The 20,205-nt window shown below is 43.0% G+C and overlaps 1 protein-coding gene across 5 annotated transcripts in view; it reads right to left on the reverse strand.

Annotated features, from left to right (window-relative positions):
• The window catches only part of SLC41A3 (solute carrier family 41 member 3), a 77,557-nt gene that overhangs the window by 42,222 nt on the left and 15,130 nt on the right, over positions 1 to 20,205 (reverse strand). For 3 of the 5 annotated variants that reach the window (XM_003409722.4, XM_023547843.2, XM_064274775.1), the window contains one exon: positions 13,154 to 13,458. In XM_003409722.4, the coding sequence (XP_003409770.1) occupies positions 13,154 to 13,426 (273 nt within the window). In that variant the 5' untranslated portion in view covers positions 13,427 to 13,458. Of the gene's footprint in view, positions 1 to 57; positions 8,297 to 13,153; positions 13,459 to 20,205 lie in introns of those variants that run through there. The other 2 variants (XM_023547844.2, XM_003409721.4) reach the window with 2 other exon arrangements.

Consider the following 20,205-nt stretch of genomic DNA (forward strand, 5'->3'; position numbering starts at 1 on the left):
CTCCACCCATCCCACCCATCAGGACCTCAAGATGTCTTTCAGACCCCGAGTACGCACTTGCACTGTGTTCATCACCAGGCCAGCGGTCATCATGCCCAGGCCGGAGAGGAGAATGGGCACCCCGATCTGGCAGGCAGTGGTGAGCACCCTCTCAGGGAAGACCCCGTAGGGGGACCGGATGAGCTCACAACTGAAGCCTCTCAGCTTCTTGCCTTGAAAGCGGAACTCCAGGTTCAGCTGGGTGACCCCCATGGTCAGGCTACCAGCCTCATTCCTAGGAACAAAAGTGGAACAGGTGCAAGGCCACCTTCCTAGGAGTCTGGGCCCAGGGGCATCTTCTGTCCTCTCCTCTCCACACCCACACCAGCACTCTCTTCCTGAGAAGTCCACGCAGGGACAGGATTCCCAGTCGGCAGGTGCCTGCACCTGTGCAGGGTTCCCAGCTGCCCCTCAGCCGAGAGACAGTGGGAGCAGGGCGTGAGGAACAAAGCCCAGTGTGACCCAATGCCTCATTCTGGAGACTCCCACCAACTCGTGCTGTCCACTCCCTGCAGATTAAGTTTCCCTCAGATAGTGGCCCCTTGTTAGCTGGGACCTCCCCTGCCAGCTTGCCGTGAGGAGGCTCACTGTGCCTCAGCACTGACCTTGACATCATTCAGCAGTCCAGCAAGCTGGCTCACGCTGGACCCAGGGAACAAGAGACTACGTGAAACCTGGCCTTGGAGACCGCCCCATGTGGAGGCCCACAGAAGGCACCCATGCTGCACGCATGCTCTGAGTGCCTCGATCTAAAGAGATCTCAGCCAGAAAGGACCTACCTCCTCAGGCCAGGTCTACAGCCCCATGAGTTTTCTCCCTTAAGGTCATTAGCCTGCAGGTCCCCAGAAGGAGCCCTGTGGTCACCCTGACTTAAGTTTTCAGGGACTCATTGCCACAGGAAGAGGCTATGTTCATAGAAGAAACACAGCCCTGTTCTCTCTCTAGAGCCCTGAAGACTTGTAATTGTGCTTCCAAAGCAACCCTTACTTTCTTTCTCCAGACAGCCCTGACGCCCTGTTGACCACCACCTGACCCAGAGGAGTGGCTGGGGAGCCACCTTTGACTCCAGGGTTCTATTGTTGGGCGTCAGCTGTGCATTCCACAGGCTCCAGGAACAGAATGTCCAGGCCTGAGGGCAGGCAGAAGCGGTGATCCAGGCCACAGCCAGCAGAGGCCCAAAGCTGAGGGTCCAACTCACATTCCACTACTGCCCCCCGTGGGTACTGGCCCTGGTCTAGGCCTCACTCCTGCCCCTGTTCCTACATCACCACCATCTTAGGCACCTTACCTGATTCAGGTCATATCTGTTCCCTTGGCCTGGAGTTCAAGGACCTCACCAGTCTAGGTCTAAGTCCTACTGACCATCCCAAGCTTAACCCCCTCCTCACAAACTCCATTCAGCTTCTCCAATAACTGTTCCCCCAAGCCTCTTACCACACCTTTGCTCATACCATTCATTTACTCATTCATTCAACCAGTATTTTTTAGCCCTTCATAGGGTCCTGGTCCTAAACTCCCTTGGCACTCTTCCAAGGGTAGATTAACCAGTAAGCAAGGTACACATGGGCTTACATTAAGCAAGGTATGCACAGGCCTCCTTGTGTTTACTTTTTAATCTGTAGTGAGCACTTCTTCGATGTGGTGAAAAACAGGTGAAATTGTGCACTACAGATTAGTAAGTAAGCATGAGTAAGCCCCTGCATACCTTGCTCACTGGGTAATCCTTTCCTGCATTCTTCCCATGGACAGTTGGAGTTTCTGTCCTCCCCCTTCCATCTGCGACTGCCTGGCCAGTAGAATACAGTGGAAGAGACACTGTGCCAGCCAGTTTCTGCACTCGGATCTTAAAAACTGACAACTTCCTCTTATTTCTTGGGATGCTCATACTTAAACACAAACCCTATGTATTGAGAAATTCCAAGCAGTCACATGCAGAGGCCACATATAGGTGTGGTAACCCACAGCCCCAGCTGAGCTCCCAGCTATTTGAAGAAACTACCGTGGACTGGGCACAGCCACTGTCAGGCCACTCCAGCTGATGCTGCACAGAGCAGAGATTAAATGTCCTTGCTGAGCCCTGGCCAAACGGTAGATTTGTGACCAGACTGAAATACTGGCTTCAAACAAGCCACTAAACGTTCACGTGGTTTGTTACATAGCAGTGGGTAACTGGGTAACACCATCCTTGACTTATTTCAGATATATCAATAACTCCCACATCTCTCTCTCCACCTCAGACCTCTCCTCAGAGATTTCACAACATACATCTAATGTCCTGGTGGATGGGAACAGGTACCTCAAACTCAATCAGTCTTTCATGACCGCCTCTTCCAAACTCACTCTCCTAAGTGTCCTGCCTCAATGACTGGAACTGTCAGAGACCTATGCCTCACCCTGACTCCCCACCACCTCTTTAACCCCACATCCAATCTGTCTATGCCCAACTCTCTCCCACATCTATTCTTCTTCTCCAGCCCATGGCCACTACTTTGCCACAGCCCTGATTACCTCCTAATCCATCTCCAGCCAAAAGCAAGGCATACTTTTCATATTAATACCCCATATGTACATCTCTGGAAACCCTGGTGGCATAGTGGTTAAGTGCTACAGCTGCTAACCAAAAGGTCAGCAGTTTGAATCCACCAGGCGCTCCTCGGGAACTCTATGGGGCAGTTCTACTCTGTCTCATAGGGTTGTTATGAGTTGGAATGAAATCGACAGCAACGGGTTATGTACATTTCTAAGAAAGTTACTTGCTTGCTCAGAAATCCTCAACAACGGTCAGCTCATTACCTGAGAGAGCTTAGATTTTGTGGCCAGGCATTCAAGGCCCCTCACGATTCGGGAGAAAACATCCCTGGGGTCTTTTCCCTCTCCAGGATGCAGCCATATGCTGCACACTGGGCCCTCATGTGGCCCCAAACCCACCGTCACACTGCTACTCCTCCCTGAGGCCCCTTCTGCAGGCTCCCACACACACCCAGGCCAAGCTCCCACCAGAGCTCACAGGACAATGGAGGTGCCTCCTTGTCTTTGAGGACTCTCCAACTTCCTGGCCAGAGCCTAACACTTCCTTCCCCAGAATTCCCAAAGAACTTTTTCCAGAATTTCTCTTAAAGCAAGTCTCACTTTTTTTTTTTTTTTAGTTCTGTATAGATACTCATTCACATCATTTCATAAAAGTGAGAACATATTTGTGTTTTTGTGATTGATTTATTTCACTCAACATAATGTCCTCCAGGTTCATCCATGTTCTAAGATGTTTTGGGAACTCATTTTTCTTCATTGCTGAGTAATATTCCATTGTATGTATGTACTACATTTTACTTAACCATTCATCCGTTGATGGCACTTAGATTGTTTCCACCTTTTTTTGCTACCGTGAATAGTGCTGCAATGAACATAGGTGTATATATGTCTGTTTGTGTCACTTCTACTAGATTCCTTAGGGCATATACCTAGGAGTGGAACTGCTGGATCATATGGCAGCTCTACCTCTAGTTTTTTTAAGAGCTGTATCACTTTCCATTCCCACCAACAATGACTGAAGGTTCCAATTTCTCCATATCCCTTCCAACACTTGTTATTTTTAAAAATTTATTTCTTTTTCCTATCTTGGTCATCCTGGTGGGAGTGAAATGGTATCCTCATTGTGGTTTTTTGATTTGCATTTCTCTGATGACTACTGATGTTGAGCATTTTTTCATGTGTCAGTTGACCATTTGAATATTCTCTGGTGAAGTGTCTGTTCATGTCTTTTGCCCAGCTTTTGATCGGGTTCTTTTTTTGTGGTTAAATTGCAGGTGTTTTCAACATATTTTAGATATTAGACCCTTATCAGTTATATGGTTCCCAAATATTTTTTCCCAGTCTGTAGATTATCTCTTTACCCTTTTGATAAAGTTTATAGGTGAGCATAAGTATTTAACTTTTACAAGGTCCCAGTTACCTGTTTTGTTTTCTGTTGTCATACATTCATCATTGTGTTTGATAATCTATCATTGAAAAAAATTAGGGCCCAAAGCTTTGCTTCTACATTTTCTTCCAAGAAATTTAGGGTTTTAAATTTAACATTTAGGTCCTTGATCCATTTGAATTAGTTTTTCCGTGTGGTGTGAGGTATGGATCTTGTTTCATTTTCTTACATGCGGAAATCCAGTTTTGACAGCATCATTTGTTGAAAAGTCTTTTTCTTACTTATTGGATGTACTTGGCTCCCTTGTCAGAAATGAATTGACCATAGATGTCTGGATTTATTTCTGGATTTTCAACTCTATTCCAAGTGTGAGGCCTCCTACTTTGTTCTTCTAAACTGCTTTGGCTATTTGGGGTCTCTTGTATTATTTCCATATAAAACTGAGGATTAGCTTTTTGATTTCCATAAAGAATGCTGTTGTAATTTTGATCAGGACTGGGCAGTACTAGCATTTGACTATATTAAGTCTTCTAATTCATGAGCACGGAATACCTTGCCATCTCTTTAGGTCTTCTTTAGTCTCTTTCAGCAGTGTTTTATAATTTCCATTTTATAAGTCTTTCACACTCCTGGGTGAATTTATTACTAGGTATTTTCTTCTCTTAGATGCTATTGTAAATAGAAAATAAGTCCCACTTTCGCCTAACAAAAGCACTTATCACACCTGTATCTATTCTCCCACCCTAGAGCATGTTCCTCTTGAGGACAGTCTATCTGGCTCATTGCTGAAACCTTCTAAGGAAGGAAAACTGATTTACTCCACATATTAACGCTTAGTGCCAGTTTCTGTTCTAAATGCTGGGGTACACTTGTGAGTCAAACAGACATGTTTAGAATTTTCCAGTGTAGCAGATAATCATAAAAATGAAAATGTAACTATGACCCATGCATGATATGTGCTTGAAGGAAACCCCAAGGAATGATGAGAGCATACAGAAGGGTCAAATACACACAATATTCAACAACCTGAAAACGATGAATGAATGAATGAGTCCTCTTTATTTCCATTTGTGCTCAGCAGTTCATGCTTCTCAAAGCCCTTTCATATTCAGTAAATCACCAAACCTTCAAAATACTCCTAGGAGGGTTTGCCCAATATCACATTGCAAGTTAATCAGAAGCAGGATTGAGACTTCAACTCCTGAGTCCCACCCCAGGTCCTCTCCACTGCACCTCCTGTCGATCCACTTCCTGGCCCGCCCCCACCCCTCCCCCTGATCTACCAAGCCCTGCTACTGCCTGTCAACCATGGTTTGGATTAGTTTGTGCAAAGCAGTGGCAAGCCAACAGAAACGGCGAGTGTCTGGGAAGTGTTGCAGACATTAATTGGTTTAAGGCAGGTCATCTGAGACAGAAGCCCTCTCAACTCACCCAATTTTTCTGGATGCTGAACTGGTGTAGCGAGATGCCCATTCCCAAGGCACACAACTGGAGAGGCCCGCAAGCAAGTGATCATTTTTTTCTGGCTTCAGCACCTACAGCAATTTCTTCATAGTTTTAAATGTGGTCAAACGTAACATAATGTATAATCATACACTGGACTCCTGAGCCGTTCTCATCAGTACAGGAGATATGGAAACAGGTCAATCATTTGTGTAACCTCACTTAGAAAGAGGTTCCTGATTAAGCAGGTGACAAATCATTACAAAAATGTTTCTCGACCATCAAATTGAAAGAGAAATAAAGATAACACACATAGGGTCATATACATACTCCCACACATATACATGTATATATTCACTCACATACACATACACACATATATAAACATACACATACATATACACTTACAGGATCATGAGGATGGTGCAGGACCGGGCAGTGTTTCATTCTGTTGTACACAGGGTCGCTATGAGTTGGAACCAACTTGATGGCACCAGACAAGTACATACTCACACACATATACACATGCTTACACACACATACATGCATCACACATACACACACTCCCCCATATCACATTCACACACACACACACACACACACACACGCAGTGAAAAGTACAGAGGGATATATACCAGCATGCTAAAAGTGGTTACCTGTGCATGGTGGGATTACAGGTAATTTTTGTTTTATAATTTTCTGTGCATTGATTATTTGCTTTCATAACCATTAAAAAAAAAGTCACCCCCCCAAAAAATGTGATTATGTGAGAGAAATTACTGTCCTGTGCAACTGAGAACAAAATATGTCAACACAGCTTATTGGGTCACAATCCAGAAAATCAAGAATGTGATTTTAAAACTAGTTCAGTAGCACAGTGGAAAATCTCAAAGAGCTTGAACTAGATCCCAAGGCTGTACTGGTCAGGTGTCAGGTGGTTTACAGGTGACCTTGGACAAGGACCTGCCCTCTCTGGGCCTCTAACCCTCATAACCCCACAAACTTAGGGGAGGACCAGATCAGTGGTTTCCCCCCCATTACACTCACCAGAACCACCTGGGGAGCTTCTGCAAAATGCAGCCCTGGCCACAGACCAGGTAAATTCAAATCCTTAAGATTGGGGCTTGGGCATCAGAGCCACTGATCTCTAGATATCTAGAGGGCTCGGAAATGCACATCGCCACCCCTAGCTCTCATTTCTGACTCTTCAAGGGGGTTGGTTATTTTCCCTAAGAGCACAGTTTCCAAACGGTCTCCTATTCTTTTCACAGGGTCAGCTTGAGCCTGGGCTGCTTTTGAGACAAATGGTCATTCTTAAAAGTCTGAGTTCTTCCCCAACCTGCTGAGGTCTCAAGGGCAGGCAATTCAATTTTCAATAACTAGAAAGGGTCTTCATTTTTTCTGCTTCTGATCTAGACTAGCAGGATCTGACAACAATGACTGTTCTTGTCCAAAGCCCTGCCTGCTCCTGGGAAGTTGCTCCTGCCTTCAGAACGTGGGGCTCCACGCTCCTCAGGGAGGCCGTCTTGAACTCAACGCTCCTCTTTGTGCTCTACACTTCTCCTCAGGCTCCACCGTCCTCAGGAAGGCCTCCTCAGGTTCCAAACTCTTCCTCGGGCTCCACACTCAGGTTCCAAACTCTTCCTGGGGTTCCACACTCCTCCTTGGGTTCCACGCTCCTCTTCGAGGCCTCCTCGGGCTCCTCCCCAAGGCAGCTCTCCCATATTCGCTCCAGCACATCATCCTGCTCTGTCTCCTTCATAGCCCATGTTGCGACTGCACATTTATCGATGTGTTTACCTCTGTGTCTCCACACACGACTGTGAAAGCAGAGCCTGTCTGCTATGATCACCACAGGGTCTAGCACCATGCCTGGCCTGCAGCACACATACAGTAAGTATATGCTGAGTGAATGAATAAACAGACAGAATGTGCAAACAGAAAGAAAAGACACCCAGCCAGCCTTCCACAGGTTGGCCTCATTTCCTCCTGCGTCAGCCAATCCACTCTTGCCTCTCTTTACTCAGTGTTCTCCAGCTCCCTCCCTGCTCTCCTCCAGCCAACCCTCCTAGCCTTTCTAGGCTGCTCCCTGTCTTTTGCTCCCTGCCTGAAGACCCTCCCTCTTTTTCTTAGGATGTTCACATTTTGCTCATCTCCATCCCACCCACACAGGGTCCAGGATTCCTGGCCACTGAACTCCTGGTTTTCTCTTTTCTGGGAACTTTTGGCATTCTTACATGCTCCATACATTCCAACAAGTAAATCTGCTGGACATTAAAAAAGGGAGATTATCCTGGGTGGGCCTGACCTAATCAGGTGAGCCCTTAAAGTGAAGGGACTCTTCCTGTAGTCAGAGCATGAGAGGCATTGGATAATACGAAAATTTCTCATACTGGCTTTGTAGATGGAAGGGATGCATGGTAAGAAATATGGTGGTCTCTAGAAGCTAAGGGCTTGATGATAGCCAGCAAGGAAACAGGGACCTCAATTCTAAAACCACAAGGAATACAACCACAGGGACTGAATCCTGCCAACAACAAGAACATGGAAACAATATGAACAGAAAGTGGATTTTCCCCCAGAGCCTCCAGAAGAGAATTCAGCCCAGCCAACACTTTGATTTGAGCTTCAAGACCCTGAGCAGCGAGTCCAGGCATGTCATATCTGGATTCTGACCCACAAAAACTGTAGGCTAATAAAGAGGTGTTGTTTTAAGTGCTGTTTTTGGTAATTTCTTATTCAGCAATAAAAAACTAATACATGGACTGTGCTGCCTGTGCTGGGCACTCAGGGGGTAGAGAACTACATAAGAAGTAGCTTCTGTTTCAAGGAGGACACAGACTCAGAGTCTTAAAAGAAAGATTATTAGTATGACTGCATAAAAAATATATGCACAGCAAAAAAAAAAAAACAACAAAAGCAAAGTTAAAAGATAAATGGAAAAACTGAAAACATTTCCAATTAAAGGGCAAATTTTCCTAATATATAAAGAGCATCTATATATCAGTAAGAACACCCAACCCATTGAAATGGCAAACAATATGAACAGAAATATCAAAAGATACTCAATTTCCCTCACTTGTAATAAGGAATGCCAGTTACACTACCAGGAATGATGCAGGCAGCCCTCAAAGATGTCTCCATGATCACCACCTCTTGTTCAGGCTTTTGTGCAATGCCTACCCTTTAAAGTGTCAGATGGACCCTGTGACTTGCTTCTAACCAACAGAAGCAAAGGTGATTGGATGTCACTTCTGAGATTAGGTTACAAAAGGTTGTGACTTCTGCCTTGCCGGCAGACTGCACACTTTGACGAAGCAAGCTGCCATGCTGGAGGAGTACTGAGGGTGGTCTCCGGGCAGAAACTGAGGCTCTCAGGCCAAAAGTCCACCAGGAGCTGAATCTGCTAATAACTATGTGAGTGAGTTTGGAAGACGCCTCAACTGCCGTTTCATGAGAGACCCTGAAGCAGTGAAACCGTGCCCGGATTCTTGACGCACAGAAACCGTGAGGTAATAAGCTGCACTGTTTTAAGCTGCTGAGTTTTGGGATAATTCATTACACTGCAATGGAAACAAATACAATGAAATACCACTTTCTGTCTATCAGATTGTGAAAGATTAAAATAAACAGTGTTGATGAGTGTTGGGAAACAGGTATTCCAATGACCTTGGAGGGAGTGCAACTGGTTTGACCCCTATGGTAGGCAATTTGGCAATGCCTTTTGAAATCACAGGAGTCCCTGTGTGGCGCAAACAGTTAAACACTTGGCTACTAACTGAAAGATTGGTGGTTTGAGTCCACCCAGAGGTGCCTCAGAAGAAAAGCATGGCAATCTACTGCCAAAAGATCACAGCCACTGAAAACCCTATGGAGCACAGTTCTACTCTGACACACATGGGGTAGCCAGAATCGACTCAGCAACAACTGGTTTACCGGTATTGAAATCACAAATGCACATACCCTTTGATCCGGCAATTCTACTTGCAACAATTACTCAGACCTGTGTAAAATGACTTGTCAAGATTCATTGGAACATTTGTTAGTAATAGCTACTTCCAGCTGATAAGCTTAAAAGTACATCAGAAGGGGAATGGCTAAATAAATTTTGGTGCATCCGTACAACGGAATACTGAACAAACACTAAAAAAGGAAAGTTCTCAGTGTGTCTACAAAGAATAACCTCTAAGATACATTGTTAAGTGAAAAAATCAAGGTGCACAACAGTTAGCATAGGCCATGGCTTGTGTAAAAAGATGGGAGGATATATAGAAACATAGAGATATAGATACTTGCTTGTACATTCATAAAACGTCTTTAGGAGACAGCACAACCATCTGGGTCACATTGGTTGCCTCTGGGTAGAACCATGGAGCCTGGGGATAGGAACAGTGAGATGTCTTCATCCTGTGCACCCTTGTGAGCTCTTTGAACACTAAACCATACAAATGTTTTGCCTTTTCCAGAAAAAAAAAATTGTAAAAAGTGTAGCCTTGTACTCACAGGGAGTGCACATTCAAACCGAGGAGAAAGTCAGATAAACACATGTGGCAATAGGCAATAGCAAACACTACACTGGCTGTCTGAGCAATGCCCTGGAGGAAGGCGAAAGGCTGACTTGGGTGGTGCCTTGGAAAGGCTGCGAAAAAGAGCTGACTGGAAAGAGTTAAAAGGATGACAGAAGGCGACTCAAACTGGGTCCAGACAGGGTGGTGAGGAGAAGACACGTATGGGGAGGACAGCTAAGTGAAGTAAACACATAGGTGAAGCTAAGCCAGGTAAGCAGGGCAATGAAAGAGGTGGTCGTGGAAGTAGGCCAACCCAGTGTAGCAGATTCTGCTGGTCACTTTTCATTCTTCCTTACAGACCCAGTTCACATAGGAATCAACCCATTGGGACAGGGGACCCTCTTCTAGGCTCAAGGGTAAATTCCTATGGCCATTCTAATCCCCTTGTCAGTATCTGGGTGAGAGGGGAATGTGCCTCAAATCTGGTCAGTACAAGGTTAGGGGCTAATAGGGAAGTTGCCCTTGTGCTTAAGAAGGAGAAAACAGAAAAAATGGTCCACTCTTCTCCTTCTGGACCTAACACCTGCAGCATCCACCCTGTGGCCATGAGGACAAAGCTGTCCCATGGCAGATGACATGTAGGAATGTGGAAATGTCTGCATCCTTGGTGATCACTGGGCTGGTGATGACATCACTTTCCAACCTTGCAATCCCCCATCCCGGACTTTTTTTTTTTTTGCAGGGGGAGATAACATATTCCTTCTTACGTAATCCACTTTAGTTCTGGTTTTCTGTTGTGGCTTGAACCATCCTAACTGACACAGCCATGCAGCAGGCCCAGATGGCTTGGATGCTGGTTTTAGGAGTTTGAATATTATTCCACAGATAGAAATCGACAGATTTTCACACTTGATGGAGACGTCCCCTGACACTGTGCAAGAGCGAGGATCTCCCATGTGGGGTGCATACCAACTGATGCTGGGACAAGACAATTCAATGAGGACACAAGCAAGAAATGCTAGAACATCGCTGTTTGTTATCTGCCTTAATTGCCATTTTTCTGTAAATTCTTAAGAACTGGCACAGCAGTACATGTGACTTAATATCAATGGCAACAATAATAGCAGTTAACTCTTACTGAGCAAAGCTGCCTATGTGCCAGGCACTGTTATAAGCATTGTCCATGTATTACCTCACTCGGTCCTCTTAACGACCTGATAGTCCTCTTAACAACCTATCATTCTAATTTACAGACGAGGAAACTGGGAAATAGAAATTAACTTGTGCAAGCAACAAAGGTGGGAACCAAAACCAATCAGTCTGGCTGTGGAATCTGGGGTCTAAACCAATACATTACACTGTTTCTCAACATGTTATTTATAAATGAATATGTGTGTGTATGTGCGTGTATGTGTGTATATACATATAGAAATGTGTAAGCATATATAGTTCCTAAACTAATAAAAAAAAGTATGTGTATAAATCAATGTGTGAGATATATGTAAATCATAAACTAATGTATAGTGTGTGTGTGAATCAGTTGTGTGTGGGCGCATGTAGAGCAGCTACATGCTCAAAGGTGTTTTACTGATAGCAACACTCAATGAAACAAACTTTCTGAAAATCACTGGTGTAGAGAAGGGACTGCAGGAAGTGAGACCAGAACTAAGGAGGGTGGTGAGGGGGCTGGGGCGAGAGGTGGCAGTGAGGATGGGGAAGAGGAAATCCGTGGGATGCAGAGCCCTTGGGACTTGGAGGTGCTCTTATGATCACAGCATGATGACTGACCATGAGTTGAAGAAGGATGGGAGGCTTCCGGGAGGAAGGAGAGGGGTGAGGGTTCTGGGGGCCACAGAGATCAAATATGGGGAGTGGGGCTAAATCAGAGAGGGATATCAGGCGTGATGATTTGAGAGAGCCATTCTGGTGTTGGACAAGGCTCAAGTGGGACCTGGGGAACAGAGCTGAGGTGGCAGCCAATGGAGACTGTGACTCTGAGGAACTGGCCGGCTGGGGTGTCTGGGTCAGGAGTCAGACAGGTAACTGCATGAAGTGGGATGATGCGACAGGGCGAGTGGTGGGGGCTGTGGGAAACCGCAGAGAGAGAGAGAGCAGAGCCACCTATAGGAAGCAGCTCCCATTGACTGTAGCCAGGAGGGAATGTGGGCCCAATGCTGCAAGATTTACCAATCTTTCAAGAGAAAATAGGAATTCAGATTTTTACATGAAATCTCTTGATTTTAAATGTTGACTTAAAAAAAAATTAAACCACCAGTCTTACAGATACTAAATGGCAGAACCTGACTCAAACCCTGACTGGTTCCAAGTCAGTGAGGTGTGTGGCTTAAGTTCCCCACCAAGGGCACAGGGGAACTCCATCACTCTGAGGCCTCCATACCAATGACTGAGTCAGAGAAGAAGAGCTGCTGGACTTCACATTTCTCCTCCATCAGTCCTACTTCTCCTGACTGTCTTTGTTCTCAGCCAGTTATCAATTAACAGGAAAGATGGGGCTGGTAATGGCTTAAACTATTCTTGTGGAGTGTCCCTTTCGAGAGAGGACGTCTGAAGAATGCTGTGATGAAAGGGATGGGGCTCTATTAGTAGAATAATAGTATGGTACATTTGTAAATTTTCTGAAGGGTAACTCCTAGTTCCTCAACCGACAGGATTCTGATGGGCCCTGCCTCCTCTCAGAGACTGATGACAGCATGACGCAGGACGGCCAAGCAGAGAATGTCATCCCTCAGGAAACAGTGATTGGGACAGCAGTAGACACCTGAACTCAGAGGAGTAGATCAAGGTCAATTTTTGGAGAGTGACATGGATATTGACAAAGAGGTCTCTCTTTTCTTCTAAGAGCACTTGCACTAAGGATTGACTGCCAAGGGCCACCCTCCCCACGAGGTAGAGCAAACTTGGTTGAAAATGAAACAGGGCTGAGAGAGAAGAGCCAGTACCTTGTTACCATTTAAGCACCTGGATCATGCTAAGCCTGAAATCTACCCCTCACATATTTCAATTATTTAACCTAATAAATTGTCTATTTAAGCTTAAATTTGGTTAAGTTTCATCTCTGCCACCAGTAACTAAGAGAAGCCTGCCCAATACAGAGAAAAATGATATTTTGGGAGAGGAGGCCCTTCCTTGTGTCTCTTAAGCTGGACCCAATGTGTGGCTGCCCACTTTTTATGCTGACATTGGACAAGTTCCCTACCACAACCATCCCCATTTAGTTCCCTGTTACCTGGAAATAGTTCAAAAGCACGCCAGCCATAGACAGCCCCAGGCCTGCAAACAGGAAGGGCAGTGTCACCTGAACACCAATGGATAAGGTGGTCTCTTTGCTGGGCTCAGTCCCAAGTTGCTTGGGAGTCACCCATTGGCTGTCAGGAATACTCCAAGGTCCGTCTTCTGAGGCTGCAATGGATCTTCCTGGGCTCTGGGTGTGTGGCAGCCCAAGCTCCTCTGGCTTATCAAAGCCTTCCAGCCTCCGCTGCCGAGTCTCTGCCCTATCCATCTCAGCACAGCTAAGCTTCTGGCAACTATAACCTAGGAGACACAAAGCAACAGGAGTTGTAGAAAAGACTCCTATGGGGCCTATACCCTGTAACCCCTCAGGCCTTTCTGTCCAGCCAGAGGCTGGCATCATTCAGGCCCACCCACAGCCCTTACTCAGCTCCTGCTCTGCACGGCCTCCCGCAACCTCAAGTTACAATAGTTTTGTAATTTAATTTGCACGTGTGTGAGAAAAACTGTACATACTGACAAGAGCATTAAACAAGTATGAATCAGAAGTCAGCAAAAATGGCACAGTAAAGACCTTTGAAAATTCTCTCCTCTATAAAAACATGAAAACTGGTGAAAATTGTCAGAATCAACTTTTTCAGAAGTCTGGAAATTCAGCAAAGTCTTGAAGCAACCTGGGAAGTATTTATTCAAGAAAAACTGTTGAATCTCAGTAAGAACATGGAGTTCTGTGGCATTTTAACTTGTCCTAGTCCCATTCCCTGTTCTTAAGATTTGTGGTGGCCTTGAAAATTAACAGTCCGCAATTGCAGTGAAAGCCAGTAGACTGAAGAGACCAGAATAGAGTTGGAGCCCCTTCAGTACCTTATTCCCAAAGAACTGCAATTTGATCTGTCTGGCGTGTCACTGGAAGACCTCACCTGCTAAAATGTTTGCATTTGACCTGACTTGGAGTTTTCAAAGTGCAAAAAGCTTTTTCCCCCGAGGATGTTTGTTATAAACAATTATATAGGTAAATGTTTGACTTCACAGTTGCTTAAGGCCCACCACCCAAAAACCCAGTGCCATCAAGTTGATTCCGACTGCCGTCAAGTCGATTCCGACTCATAGCGACCCTATAGGACAGAGTAGAACTGCCCCATTGAGCTTCCAAGGAGCGCCTGGAGGATTTGAATAGCTGGAGTTAAAAATAGACTAACCAAAAAGCCCCAAAGGAAAAGCTGGAGAATGAGATGTCCACAGGGGGTTTTGAAAAGCTCCCACACATTCCTGGGTATCTAGAAGGTCACATACATGTGTGGGGCTGCGCCCATACCCAGTGGGTTGTGAACATGCTCAGGAAAGACCTGAGAAGGCCCTAAGATCTCATGTCTGGCTGATCTAGAGGCTCTGCACAAGCAGGAAGTGAAGGCTAAGGCATATTGTTAACTGCCTGACAGAGCACTGAAAGTGTGCCCCAGCAAGCACAAGGAGCCCCTCAGCAAAACTAGGAGATTTACTGCTTTCAGGAATGGTGTTCAAGGAAGTCTCATTAGTTGACCACTAAGGAGAGACTTTAATGGCCATGAACAACAGAGAATACAGACTTTAAAGAACAAGTCCAGAAAAGTTACTAAACAAACAAACAACAATAATTACCAAAAGCAACAACAAAAGCAAACCCTGGAGAGGAGGGACCAGAGATCCAGAGTTTCTACATTATGTTGTTTTCAACAACAACAAAAATATGTGACATACTAAAAAACAAGAAAATATGGCCCATACACTGGAAACAGAACAAAACAATTAATAGAAACTGTCCTTGAGAAAGCCCAGTCATTGGACTGACTGGACAAAAACTTTATATTTTAAATATGTCCAAAAAACTGAAAGCATCAGTCATGTATAAAGAACTAAAGGAAAGTGGAAGAAAATGTCTCACAAAATAAAGAATAACAATAAAGAAAAAAATTGTTTTAAAAAAACAAATTAAAAAATTGGAGTTGAAAAGTACACTAATTAAAACGAAAAGTTCACTAGAGGTGTTCAACATACGTTTTCAGCAGAGAGAATAAAGAATTGGTGAACTTGAAGACAACTGAGATTAGACAATCTGAGGAACAGAAAGAAAAAAAAGAATGAAGAAAAATGAACAGGGTTTCAGGGTTTTGTGGGACACCATCAAGCATATCAACATATGCAAAAGGAGAAGAGAGAGAGAAAAAGGGACAGAAAGAACATTTCAGGAAATAATGGATGAAAATTTTCCAAATTTGATGAAATACATTCATTTACATGTCAAAGAATCTCAACAAAGTCCAAGTAGGAGAAACTCAAAGAAATCCACACCTAGACACATTATAATCAAACTGTTAAAAAAAAAAAAAAAAAAAAACAAAGACAAGGAGAGAACCATGAAAGCAGCAAGGGAGAAGTGACTCATCACATACAAGGATCCTCAATAAGATTAATAGCTCATTTCTCACCAGAAATCATGGAGCCCGGAAGACAATGGGATGACATATTCAAAGTACTGAAAGAACAAAAACATCAACCAAGAATTCTATATCCACCAAAACTATTCTTCAAAAATGAAGGTGAAATTAAGATGTTCCCAGATAAACAAAAACTGACAAGAATTTGTCACTAGCAGACCTGCCCTACAGGAAACACTAAAGGGGGTCCTCTAGGCTGAAAATACCCTAGACAGTAACTTGAATCCATACAAAGAAATAAAGAGCATCAGTGAATGTAACTATATAGGTAAATGTTAAAGACAGTACAAATGTATTTTTTGTTAGAAGCTCTGGTGGCACAGAGTTTAAAACACTTGACTGCTAACCAAGAGTTTGGAGTTTGAACCCACCAGCCGCTCCGTGGTAGAAAGATATGGAAGTCTGCTTCCATAAAGATTACAGCCTTGGAAACCCATTGGGGCAGTTCTACCCTGTCCTATAGGGTCACTATGAACCGGAATTGACTCACAGCAGCTGGTTAGTGGGTGTAAATATATTTTTTTGTTAGCAACTCTTTTTTCTCTTATCTAATTTAAATGACAATTGCATAAAGCAATAACTATAAATCTGTGTTGGTGGGTGCCCAATGTTTAAAGATGTAATTTGTTTGACAATAAGAGCACAAAAGGGGAGGAAATGAAACCATAAAGAAGCAAAGTTTTCATATACTAGTGAAATTAAGTTGTTATAATCCAAACTAGGTTGTTACAAACTGAGATACTAATTGTAATTCTCAGGGTAACCGCTAAGGAAATAACCCAAAAATATATAGTAAAAGAAATGACAAAGGAATCAAAATGACACAATAGAAAATAAATATTTGACACAAAAGAAGGCAGTAATAGAGGAATTGAGGAACAAAAAAAGGCATAAGACATATAGCAAAATGGCAGGCATAAATTTTTATGAGTAATTGTATTAAACGTAAATGGTTTAAACTCTTCAATTACAGGACAGAAAATGATATAATCGCTTTTTTAAAACAATTAAATTGTAAGTCGGGGACTACCTATAATCAGTAAGAAAGAGAAAGAGGAGACAAGTTACTTAAATTAGAAACGAAAGAGGGTACATTACTACCAAAATTACAAAAAAAAAAAATTATTATAAGGGAATACTATGAATTAATGTATACCAACAAATTAGAAAACAGATGAAATGAACAGTGTTCTAGAAACACACACACTACCAAGACTGATTTAAGAAAAAGCAGAAGGTTGAATAGACCTATAACAATGAAAGAGCATGAATTACTAACCAACAAACTTTCCACAAAGAGAAGCCCAAGACCAGATGGCTTTACTGGTGAAGTCTACCACATGTTTAAAGAAGAATTAACACCAATTCTTCATATACTTTCCCAATAAATAGAAGAGGAGGGAACATTTCACAACTTGTTCTATGAGGCCAATATTCCCCTGATACAAAAACCAGACAAAGATATCACAAGAAAACTATAGACCAATGTCCTTTATGAATACAGACACAAAAATCCTCAACAAAATGCTAACAAGCCAAATCCAGCAGCAACTTATAAAAAGGCTTATGCAACATGACTGAGTTGGATTCATTCCAGGAATGCAAGTCTGGCTCAACACAGGAAAAGCAATCAATGTAATACATGATACTAATAGAAAAATGGGGGGACAATGATCATCTGAATAGATGCAAAGCATTTGACAAAATCCAATACCCTTTCATGATAAAATTACTCAACAGATTATGAAGGGAATTTCTTCAATCTGAATAAGGGCATCTCCTAAAAACCCACAGCTGGCATCATACTTAATAATGAGAGACTGAAAGCTTTCTGCTTAAGATTAGGAAAAGATAGAGGTGTCCAATCTCACCACTTCTATTCAACATTGTACAGGAAATTCTAGGTAGGACAATTAAGCAAGGGAAAGAAAAAAAAAAGGCATCCAGATTGGAAAGGAAGAAGTAAAACTATCTGGATTCAGAGATGACATGATTTTGTACACAGGAAATCCTAATACACACACCCAAACAAACAAAAAACCAAAACAAAACAATAACCTTAGAACTAATAAATGAGTTAAGCAAGGTTGGAAGACACACGATCAACACACAAAAACCAGTTTATTTCTATAGACCAGCAATGAACAATCCAAAAATGAAATTAAGAAAACAACTATTTTGAATAGCATCAAGAAGAATAAAATAGAAATAAATTTAACAAAAGGAGTGTAATCCTCAAACATGCCAGCAATTGTGATGATGCAGAACTGCGCAATGTTTTGTTCTGTTGAACATAAGGTCGCCATGATCTAGAGTCAACCAGATGATAGTTATCTGGCAGTTGGTCTATCTGTCCACCCAGAATATATAAATAACACTGATCAACAATAAAAAGACAACTCAATATAAAAATTAGCAAAGGACTTGAATAGACATTTCTACAAAGAAAATATACAAATGGCCAGTAAGCACACGCTTCAACGTTAGTCATCAGAAAAATGTAAAACAAAACCACATTGAGATACCACTTTAGCATAATGTTTTCAGTTTCATCCATGTTGTAGTGTGTATCAGTGCTTCATTTGTTTTATGGCCGATTTTTTAACATTCTATTATATGGATATGCCACTTTTGTTTATCCATTCATTAGTTAATTGACATTCGGGTTGTACCCGCTTTTTGGCTATTTTGAATAAAACTGCTATGAACATCCATGTGTAAATTTTTGTGTGAATATATGCTTTCAGTTATCTTGGGTATATACCCAAGAGTAGAAAAGATGGGTCACACAGGCAACTCTATGTCTAACTTTTTTTTTTTTAATTAATTTTTATTGTGCTTTAAGTGAAAGTTTACAAACCAGGTCAGTCTCTCATACAAAAATTTACATACACCTTGCTATACACTCCTAATTGCTCTCCCTCTAATGAGAGAGCACAATTCTTCCCTCCACTGTCTCCTCGTGTCTATTAGGGTAGCTTCTGGCTCCTTGTGCCCTCTCATCTTCCCTCTAGACAGGAGATGCCAACATAGTCTACTTGATCCAAGAAGGTCGCTCTTCACCAGTATCATTTTCCATCCCTTATTCCAGTGCAACCCCTACCTGAAGAGTTGGCTTTGGGAATGGTTCCTGTCTCGGGCTAACAGAAGGTGTGGGGACCATGGCCTCCAGGGTCCTTCTAGTCCCAGTCTGACCATTAAGCCTGGTCTTTTTATGAGAATTTGGGGTCTGCATTCCACTGCTCTCCTGCTCCCTCAGGGGTTCTCTGTTGTGTTCCCTGTCAGGGTAGTCATCGGTTGTGGCCAGGCACCATCTAGTTCTTCTGGCCTCAGGCTGATGTTGTCTCTGGTTTATGTGGTCCTGTCTCTTAGGCTCATAATTACCTTGTGTCTCTGGTGTTCTTCTTCTCCAGGTGGGTTGAGACCAATTGATGCATCTTAGATGGCCGCTTGCTAGCGCTTAAGACCCCAGACGCCACTCTCCAAAGTTGGATGCGGAATGTTTTCTTAACAGATTTTATTTTGCCAGTTGACGCAGACGTCCCCTGAAACCATGGTCCTCAAACCCCCGCCCCTGCTATGATGGCCTTTGAAGAGTTCAGTTTATTCAGGAAACTTCTTTGCTTTTGCTTTAGTGCAGTTGTGTTGACTTATGTTTAACTTTTTGAGTAACTTTTTTTTTCCAAAGTGACAATACCATTTTACATTCCCACCAACAATGTATGAGGATTCTAATTACACCGCATCTTTTTCAACACTGTTATTGCCCATTTTTGTTTTTATTAAAGCCATATTTGGTATACGCTCAAAAAAATTGATAATTTTAAAGTGAACACCCTCATAATCCACTAAGGTTAAGAAGTAGAAGAGGACCAGCCTCCCAAAACCCTCTGAGCCAGTTCCAGATAACAACCCCTCCTCCCCACCAGAGGTGACCTCTGTCCTGTCTTCAGAGGTAATTATGTCCTCAGTTTGTTCTTCCTTCTTTAGTTTTACTAACTCTGTGCGCAGCACTAAACAATATAGTTGAGTTTTGCTTACCGTGTAATTTAGATCAGTGTAATCACACTCTATATCTTCTTTTCATATCTGGTTTCTTTCACTCAACATTATGCTTCTGAGACTCAGCCACGCTACTGAATTCACTTTATTTTATTGTTGTATAGAAGTCAACTGCATAAACATACTACCATCAATTCATTTACTCTACTGATGGACCACTCCGACTTACTTCTCTTTTCAAAATAAAAATGAATTTTTTCTGATTACAAAAGTAATATATGTTCACGAGAAACGTAACTCAGACAATACAGAAAAGCATTTTGTTATCGTGTGTCATTGAGTCGATTCTGACTCATAGTGACCCTACAGGACAGAACAGAGCTGTCTCATAGGGTTTCCTAGGCTATAATCTTTATGGGAGCAAAATCGCTGTCCTGCAGAGCAGCTGGTGGGTTCAAACTACCGACTTTTCAGTTAGCAGCTGAGTACTTAACCATTGTGCCATGAGGGCTTCTCAAATATGTTTAAATAGTCAATAATTTCACTACCCCCAAGTAACTAATGCTAAGTTTAG

This window comes from Loxodonta africana, chromosome 22 (genome assembly GCF_030014295.1).
Source record: "Loxodonta africana isolate mLoxAfr1 chromosome 22, mLoxAfr1.hap2, whole genome shotgun sequence".
In the NCBI taxonomy this organism is placed as follows: domain Eukaryota; kingdom Metazoa; phylum Chordata; class Mammalia; order Proboscidea; family Elephantidae; genus Loxodonta; species Loxodonta africana.